We start from the raw sequence: 9,269 nt of genomic DNA on the forward strand, positions 1-9,269 counted from the left end.
CATCTGAAAGCTGAATAAATAAGCATTCCATTGATGTATGGTTTGTTAGGATAGGACAATCTAAATCTGAAAATCTGGAATCTTGAGGGTGCAAAAAAAATCAAAATATTGAGAAAATCGCCTTTAAAGTTGTCCAAATGAAGTTCTTAGCAATGCATATTGCTAATCAAAAATTAAGTTTTGATATATTTACGGTAGGAAATTTACAAAATATCGTCATGGAACATGATCTTTACTTAATATCCTAATGATTTTTGGCATAAAAGAAAAATTTTGACCAATACAATGTATTGTTGGCTATTGCTACAAATATACCTGTGCTAGTTATGTCTGGTTTTGTGGTCCAGGGTCACAATTATTATTGTTCTGTTCATCATACAAAGGAATCGTATGCCTTTTTAAACACTATTTTATGAAAAATGTTTTACTTTTTTAAATGAAAATTTGTATTCAGCATACAAGTTTTAAACAGCAAGTAAATAATGACCATAAATCAGTGTTATTTTAGTATTATTTATGATGATTAAATTGTATTAATATTTTGTTTTCTTTTAAATTTATTATTTTTTATTATTTTGTGAATAATTCTGTTTAGTTTGAATTTATTTTCATTTCAATTTTAGTTTTAGCAATTTTAGTGCTTCAACCAAGGCAACATACTAATATTTATATTTTATTGTATTTCAGTTTTATTTCAGTTGCCGGAAACAACTTTTTAATAGTTTGAGTTAACAATAACATAACTGCCATAAATATACATTTTTGAGCAAACAATTAGTTGTGTAATAGTTTTATATGTAATAGTTTTGATTGGTGTGTGTTGCATATCACAGGTTGTTTCCTTAAGTATTTGTTTCAGGCTATAATGGCAGAAGGGAAGCAGCATGCGCTCTGTGTGGGAGTCATGAAGATGTCTGCAGATGACATGTAAGTGTTTCTATGCATCTCCTGAACTTTGAATCACAATTTGGCATTAAAATGAAAAAAAAAAAAAAAAAAAAAAAAATTATTTTTAAATATATAGTGTAATTTTAAGTTCCTCTATCCTCTAGAATACAGAATGTATAAAGCTTGTTTTAATAAAATAATAAATAAATACATTAAATCCATATAAATCAGTCACCATCTGTTTAATCTGTGATTATACCGTTTATTGGGTTTGGAAAACTAAAATGATTTAAATTTTTTCTAAAATCTGAAAATATTTTCTTGTCTCACTTCACTGAACAGAGAGAAAGTAAACAAGGGAATTGGAATCGAGAACGTTCACTATCTGAATGATGGACTGTGGCACATGAAGACGTATAAGTAAAGACAGACGAGAGGATGTGGTGGAATCGTTTGGACCTGTTATCACCAGGCTGCCCGTCTACTGTTTACATGAATGGACTCAACTGTGTACCATGCCGAAAGCTTTGAAAGCCACCCCATTTTAATGCACAAATAAAACCTGCATTCAAGTCATTCCAAACTGAAATGGTCTCTTGCTGCAGTGAGAGCTGAATAGTGTCATGGCAGCTTAAAGCCTGTTTAAACAACAGTGTTTGTATGTGTATTTCTCAGTTTCCCAAGACAGAATCATCTGGTATTTGTTTAGATGAAATTGCTTATTACACCACATGCCACCATATACTATGTATCATATGCAATTGTAGACCCTATGGTTTTATAGCTTTGAATCCATTTTTTGTTTGCACTAAAGGTAGGGAACGTACATCTATGCCAACCAGCTTGTGAAAGACAAACTCATCTCAGCATGTAAGGAAAATCCAATTCATTTTAAGGTAACTGTAATAAAGGGAGAACCAAAGTGAGGTACATTGCATTCAAATGTATGTGTATTCTCTGGGAATCAAAACCAACAGTACAGGGTCTAAGTCTACACTTATTGGATCCTCTTGTCACTTTATTACTTTCTTTCTGATGCCACAGTTTTTAGCCAAGTCAGGCTAGAAATGATCATGAATATATAATGGCTAAAAAGTTTCATAAACAGAAACTTATTTTATTTTTCACGTTTAGTTTGTCTTGCACTGTATTAATCAACAAGAATGTATTTATTGAATTAATTTATCAACAATAGAATATATTTAACCTCTATCATAAATCTATAATATTATAAAACTATAAATTCCTTTAATTTCCCTTGAGAATGAATGCACATTTTTCCCATTATAGGAATCAGTCTTTGGAATCAAGAACAGCTGCAGCAGAATATGTGTTCTCATCCTCAAATTAATACAGATTTTATAAATGAGGCCCCAGGTCTTTTTCACACCACACTGCCAAATGCAGAAATACAGGAAGAAACTGTAAAATGCATTACACTGTTAGCTCCTGGAACCCACGCATTTATTATAGTGATTACTGTGGGAAGATGTACAGAGGAATATGTGATCAATTTACATCTGATAGAGAAGATGTTTGGTCTGAAAGCTGGACAGTTCAGCATTGTTCTGTTTATTAGAGGAGATGATCTTAAGACTGAATCCATTGAAGATTTTGTGAAGAGCCGTAACTGTGCAAACCTCAACTGGCTGATCAAATTCTGTGAAAACAGATACCTGGTTTTTAATAACAGAAAAACGAGACAGAACTCAAGTTACCGAACTTGTTAAATGAGGATTACATCCAACAGAGCAATATTTTACAGACACAGTATCAACCAAGACCTGGAAATGTCTATTAAAAAGTGGGTAGAGAAAATACTGAAAGAGAGGGAGAGGCTCAAATTGAGAATTTAAGAACCAAATATGAGACAGAAATGGATCAGCTCAAGAAGAGACTAGAGGAAGAGAAAAAAAAAAGTGTAAATGAATTAAAAGCAGTCAAGCACAGTCAAAAATCCCTTCTCTAGAATAGAAATGAGAGCTGGAGATTCAGAAATGATCCAAAAATTAAGATGGATGAAAGAAGAGGCTGAAAATAAGAAAAGTAGCAAAAAGAAACATAAGACAGAGAGAAAAAGATCAATATAAACATGATTAGGAAAATGTGCTATAAAACATAAGACATTAGAAAGAGATTTTGAAGAAATAAAAAGGATCGAACAAGAAGAACAGAGAGAAAAATAAAAGTTTTAAAATGACAGCATAGACATTCAAAAAGAAATTAAACGACAACAGAATTGGAGAATTTAAGAGAAAGAGTGAAACAGGATAGGAAACAAAAATGAAACACTAAAAAACAAGAAAATCAAGAACTGGAGAAAATGAGAGACATTTTCAAGAGACTTCGAAGAGAGAATATAAAGAAAGGGAAGCTGATCTTTTTTTCTTTCAGATGACAAGCTCGCGTCAAACCCAAACAAGATGAGATTTCTACAACCGGACAGCTCTTTCAGAGTTTAATAAATGACTACAAAACAATTTTCATTGTTATTTATTAAACCAACCTATCAGATTTGTTGCAATCTGTTGAAAAAAATCAAGTATCCATAGAAATGAAGAGCAATTAATGCATATTCATTTGTTCACTGCACTGTATCATCTGTTGATAGCATTCTTTTATTTGTAACCTTTACTATTACTTAAAGCAGGTGAGATCAAGCATCCTGATGTTTACTAAATAAAAAGTAGTAAAGAACAATTTTAAAAAAGGTCACAAACCAGTGCATAATGAAGTACATCTGAATTAAAGAAACAATATTTCGATATGTAAATAAATAGACAAATTTCTATGCAAAAGTAATTTTACAATCTCAAGTATATTAACCTTTCAAACCACATTAGTTTGATATTTTTAAGGGTGATATAGACAGTTTACCATACAGATGCCATGTATCCCCTCAGTACAACATACATCCAAAACACATTTTAAAAATCATCAAAAGGTTCTTCATTTTCATTCCTAACCCCATATGTGTGGCATTCATACATCTAGTGTAATTTTTATTCAAAATACTATCAAGTGCACACAATTATCCAATATTGGCTTAGTACATACTGCACATCACAGCTGATTCAGCCCTGCACCCAGTTATGATCAACGTCTCAATTCTGTGAGTGACAGTAACAGAAGCCATGAAGTCAATCAGTCATTATCAGAGTCTTTAGGAGGCAGAAATGTCAAGGAGTCATGAAAATCATGTCCATATGGCCGGAGTCTGTAGACGCCATACATCAAAACCTGCATCTGGCTCGGAGACATGCCAGCGAACGTGATGGCCATGTCCGAACAACAGGCCTCCACGGCATCGGCCGGGTTTTGGCCCATGTTGTCAGAAATCAAGGAGCTGACGCTCTTCTTGTTAAAAAGCCCTTTGCCTTGCGCATCCTCTCCGTTTTCAGCAAACACCCCGCTGTATTTCAGACAGGTGGCGAGCTGCTTTTCTTCAGGTGTCTTCCACAAGGCATGTCCTCGCTCTGGGCATCTGTCCTCATCTTTGAACATCCCTATCAGCCTCCTCATTGCTTCATAGCTCAGCACGATCCCGCTGTCATACTCCACGTAATCCAGCTCTCCGGACTTTTCCGTGTGGCCAATGTAAAACGGCTGGCTTGGATCTTTATCCAACACCAAATACTTGAGGTTCTCTATAATTGCGAACGTGGTGGGCCGGGCCACGAAGAACCAGCGCAGGTCTCCAGCATTCTCGTAGGCGTGTTTGATGGCTTTGCGTAGCCTAGCCCACTCATCCTGCTCCTGTAGGTCAACCGCCTCTAGAGCTTTGGACGATTCGGACGTGTAGAAGACAGATTTGTCGCAGTGTTTGCTCCAAGTGTCGTTGGCTGTTGCCCAGTGGACCAGGAGCTTGGGAGTGACCATGATGAGACAGTACACTCGAACCTGCAGGGTCCAGTCAGACATCTGAGACTCTGATAACTTCTCTAGTTCATCTTTGCTGACAGGTTTCAGATGATGGTGGAGATGCTCATGACCTTCTGAGTGGGTTCCTGAATTAAAGGTCTCAAAGAAAGACATCACCAGGCAGAATATGCCCCCTAGGATCATGCCTTTCATAAATGAACTGCCCTCAGACATCATGCTCGGCCGTAAATCTGTAATAGATCAAAATAAGAATAAAGATTATGATTAGAACAAAACTATAATGGCAGTTCGTGCTCTGAATGACATTTGTTCAGCAACAACAACAAAAAATCCTTTAGAGAATATCATGAGATAACAACGTACGTTGCGATAAATCTACACTTTTGTTTCTGGTGACAATACAAAGCTATTTTACAAAGCAGCTAGTCAGGTTTGCTGTATACTACTTACTCAGAAAAAGAAAAGTTAACTTTGAGATAAATCGGCTAGGTTACATTTGACTGCAAGAACCCATTAAACATTTGACCAAAACTACACATTCCAATAATCAGTTAATTAGAATCTGATACCTTTCAATAACGCAGAATTGTGCTCACATTTAGACGCTACACCGTCGCATTCAGTTCCGTACACACAACCGGAAAACAAAAAAAAATGTAGTATCTGTTCTGGAGTCAGTTTTACCTGCCCTCCATCTAATTCTTCTTCTTCTTCTTCTTCTTCTTAATGTTTAACGGCGGTTGGCATCCAGCGTATTTGGTGCATTACCGCCACCATCTGCTCCGGAGTGTGGATCAGACAACAGGTTCACAGACTAATACACCCAAATTCCCTCCTTCTCCCCCAAGCATACAAATCCACACACTTCATCCTTATTCTACTATATAATAATAATAATTTTAACCTTCCTCACTACTCCTATAACTCTTCATACTCTATTAAAAACCCCTGTGTCCCTTAAGAAATCCATAAGAATTCTAGTCTGTGCCCTATGTTGTGTGCTCAACAGCCCTTTTAATGTCATGTCCTGAACCTCTATCTCTCTCAACTTATTCCTCATCAACTCTCTCTGAACCTCATACCTGCTGCACCTCAAGACCACATGCTCCACTGACTCCTCTTCCTGGCAAACCTCACACAATCCAGTATCATGTTTTCCTATTAACTTGAGTGTTTTATTTAATAAACAATGTCCCAATCTTAACCTAGATATGACTGTTTCCTCTCTGCGATTTCCACTACCAATCACTGAACATTTAACATCCCTCTGGATTTGATATAAATGCCTTCCTTTCCCCTCTATCCCACCTCTCTTGCCACATTTGATTTATTGTCTTCCATATCACACTTTTAACCTCTGCTTTACTGATACTTACTTGCATTTCTATGTTTCCTTTTGTTAACGCCGTTTTAGCTAATTTATCTGCCATTTCATTTCCCCTTATCCCTACATGTCCTGGTACCCATAAAAATTTTATCTGCCTTCCTTGGTTATATATTTCCATCTAATTCATTTGGACGGTATAAGGTAATAAGAAAGCTGGTTGCAGTGCAGCGCTAGTTCTGGCTTCTAGAACACGGATGTTTAAGCGGATGTTGAATCCGCGCGAAAGGCACGGTGGGAAATGTTGTTCGTTTGTGTTGTCTCGCTGTGACGAACACGGTTATAAAAACTACAAAAACGTCGATTTCCTCTGAATAAGCAAAGGCGGAAATGATTTTTGTGCTTTAAAAGTTTTACAGGGATACAGCTAAAACCGGACGCTAACAATAAATGTACTTTTCTGCCTATTAGATTGTGTTTTATTAACGTCTACATTTGCCCCAACCCTAAACCTAGCCCTTACAGTAATGCAAAAATAGTAATTATTGTTGTACAGTGTGACAAAAATTATCGTTTTACAGATTGTATGACAACTTTTGTTAATACACAAAATTAGGGTGACCATACGTGCCATTTTTCCCGGACCCGTCCTGGCCAGGATTTCTATATTGCTTTGATTCAAAGTACCTCGAGAGCGTTTCGAAAACATAAGGAACCTATGTCATACACCGATTGGTCTGCACCTGGAAACAAAGCCAAACCCTAGATATTTTAGGCAATATAGAATTCCGGCCAGGATGCGTCCGGGAAAAATGGCACGTATGGTCACCCTACACAAAATATACATTTACAAAAAATACGTATCTACAAAAAATTTCTAAAAGAGAGATGAAGAACGACAAAAAACAAGGTATGAGCAAATCAAGTAAATAAATAACCGTTTCACGTGCTTTCCTGCAGTGTTGCCAATTTAGCGACTTTGTCGCTATATTTAGCGACTGTTCAGACCCCCCTGGCGACTTTTTTCCCCAAAAAAGCGACTAGCGACAAATCTAGCGACTTCTAGGACTCACTGGTACTGCCGCACGAGCGCGAGATCTTGCTAGCGGCAGAGAGTAGCAGCACTTTCAGTTAAAATAGATATGATGTTGCTTCTCTAATTTTACATGCAAATATAGCCGAAAACACGGCACAGGAATTGTCTTTGTCTTTGCTTATGTTATGTGCATTTGATTTCATCAGACGACGGCTCGATTATAAATCAGTGTTTTTGTGCAGATTAACATCTTGGAAGTTAGAGCTGGTTTTGTAGTTTTAAAGGGCCACATTTCAGTCATATTTATCCCGTTGACTGAACGGAACAGAAATAGAAACAGTAAATTATATAAATGAAAACAGTATTATTGAGAATTTGGCTTAATTAAAATACAGTATGTGAGCACAGAGAGGCAAACAACTGTAAAAGGCAATACGACGCGATGACGTCATGAATATGCTAATTAGCGTATGACGTCATCTAGCTACATTTAGCGACTTTTCAAACTGGCTTTAGCTACTTTCCAACACTGCTTTCCTGTTTTCAAGTAAATCACTGACTAAGGAATACATTAATTTATTAATTCAAAAAGGAAAACCGACAAATAAACAGACCATTCATTTACTTTGTTTACACTTGTAGTTAAATGTAAGAATAAAATAATACATTAATAAAAGACTTTTCAAATTGAAAAATAAATTGACAAATAAAATGTAATTTATGTTAAATATTATTTAAATATATAACAATAAAACTGTCACTGCAGGGCCACTGTCCTGCAGAGTTTAGCTCCAATCCCAATTAAAAACCTGAACCAACTAATCAAGGTCTTATGAGGTATACTAGAAACTTCCAGGAAGGTGTGTTGGAGCTACACTCTGCAGGACAGTGGCCCTCCAGGACAGAGATTGGACACCCCTGGACTAAGTCTGTCGAGCCCCTGGAGAATGAAGCCATGAGAACACAGACATACTTTATTAATATAGACATTTATTTATTCATTAATCATATTTAGCTCATTTTAAAGGAGCATCAATGTAGAAAGATGCTTTTTGGAACCAGATGGTGCAGTTACAGAATCTACCAGCAGAGGCCAGGCCGAGGGGTTAAGAAGATTTGATGATTGGTTAGCATGACTCCTGCATTAGCCCCTAATAGCAGATGCCATTAATATCTACACCATCTGGTTCAAAATAAACATCTGTCTCCACTGACAGTCTTTGAAAATGAGCCATGTGTTCTGACAAAATATTTTTCCTTGCCTTCTTTGTTCAAGGTAGTGGGCTTGTGTAATCTGTGAAGGAAGCACAAGTCTACCACTTGCTTGTTAATATCGGTCTGTTCTTGTATTTTCCTTGTATTGTTACCAAACCTGTCACCTCTTCTTGCTTTGTATAAAGACTTTATAAAGACTTCATGCTAATTAATAGCTTTCTTAAATAATTTGCTATAGCTCATACAGTATTTCCTGCCCACTGTCTCTAATGAACTCCTACTCATAAACTGGTTGAACTCCATCTCTCACGAGCTAAGCTTTAATGCTGAATATGCGCATACAGCATTTTACATATTTACAAGATTACACATGCAATACAAAGGCTTTCTTTTTTGTGCAAGATCAAAAGAGATAAAATACTCATGCAGCTGTCAATGGTGCATATACAACCAAATAAAGCATCTTTTGTTTCTCACCTTCCATCTTATTTCCTGAATATCTTTAATTGAGTCAAAATAGGTTTTATTTTATTTTTTGAAGGAAGAAAGAAAAATGTAATGCTGTTTCATAGGAAACCATTTAGAAGCACACTATTAAACAACATTTTTTTAGCACAATTTTACACACAGTAAACAAAACGCAATAAATAAAATACATACATTAGACAAAGTAACAAAAACATATATAACAACAATAGACAATGCAAAAATCAAATAGCTATGGCTGGAATAGGCCTAAAATCGAATAGACTTGAATGAAGTATCCTTTAACGTGCTGAAAATATCATGCTCGCCATAAAGGCTCAAAAGTAACAATATTTAATTTTTAATGATTGCCTTAATGATGAGTTGGATATTATTATTAGAAGACAAAATTCCTTTGTTCCCTGTACGGTGAGACACTGGCCCTTTAAGAAGAGACAT

The 9,269-nt window shown here is 36.0% G+C and overlaps 2 protein-coding genes across 3 annotated transcripts in view; one reads left to right on the forward strand and one right to left on the reverse strand.

Moving 5' to 3' along the window:
* The window catches only part of LOC107744579 (malignant T-cell-amplified sequence 1), a 4,530-nt gene extending 3,066 nt beyond the window's left edge, over window positions 1-1,464 (forward strand). The window contains exons 5-6 of the mRNA XM_016558297.1: window positions 860-927; window positions 1,231-1,464. Of these exons, the coding sequence (XP_016413783.1) occupies window positions 860-927; window positions 1,231-1,312 (150 nt within the window). The 3' untranslated portion in view covers window positions 1,313-1,464. The remainder of the gene's footprint in view (window positions 1-859; window positions 928-1,230) is intronic.
* Window positions 1,465-3,422: 1,958 nt separating this feature from the next.
* On the reverse strand, window positions 3,423-5,459 carry LOC107744580 (C1GALT1-specific chaperone 1-like). Of its 2 annotated transcripts, none has more exons than XM_016558299.1 (2): window positions 5,367-5,459; window positions 3,423-5,000 (listed from the first exon to the last, which is right to left on the reverse strand). In XM_016558299.1, the coding sequence occupies exon 2, from the start codon at window positions 4,984-4,986 to the stop codon at window positions 4,033-4,035; it is 954 nt and encodes a 317-aa protein (XP_016413785.1). In that variant the 5' UTR covers window positions 4,987-5,000; window positions 5,367-5,459; the 3' UTR covers window positions 3,423-4,032. The 2 variants fall into 2 exon arrangements, with proteins under 2 accessions (XP_016413785.1, XP_016413784.1); XM_016558298.1 differs by having other exon boundaries at window positions 5,340-5,459.
* Between the last annotated feature and the right edge of the window lie 3,810 nt (window positions 5,460-9,269).

This window comes from Sinocyclocheilus rhinocerous, unplaced genomic scaffold (genome assembly GCF_001515625.1).
Source record: "Sinocyclocheilus rhinocerous isolate Xijiao unplaced genomic scaffold, SAMN03320098_v1.1 scaffold557, whole genome shotgun sequence".
Classification (NCBI taxonomy): Eukaryota; Metazoa; Chordata; class Actinopteri; order Cypriniformes; family Cyprinidae; genus Sinocyclocheilus; species Sinocyclocheilus rhinocerous.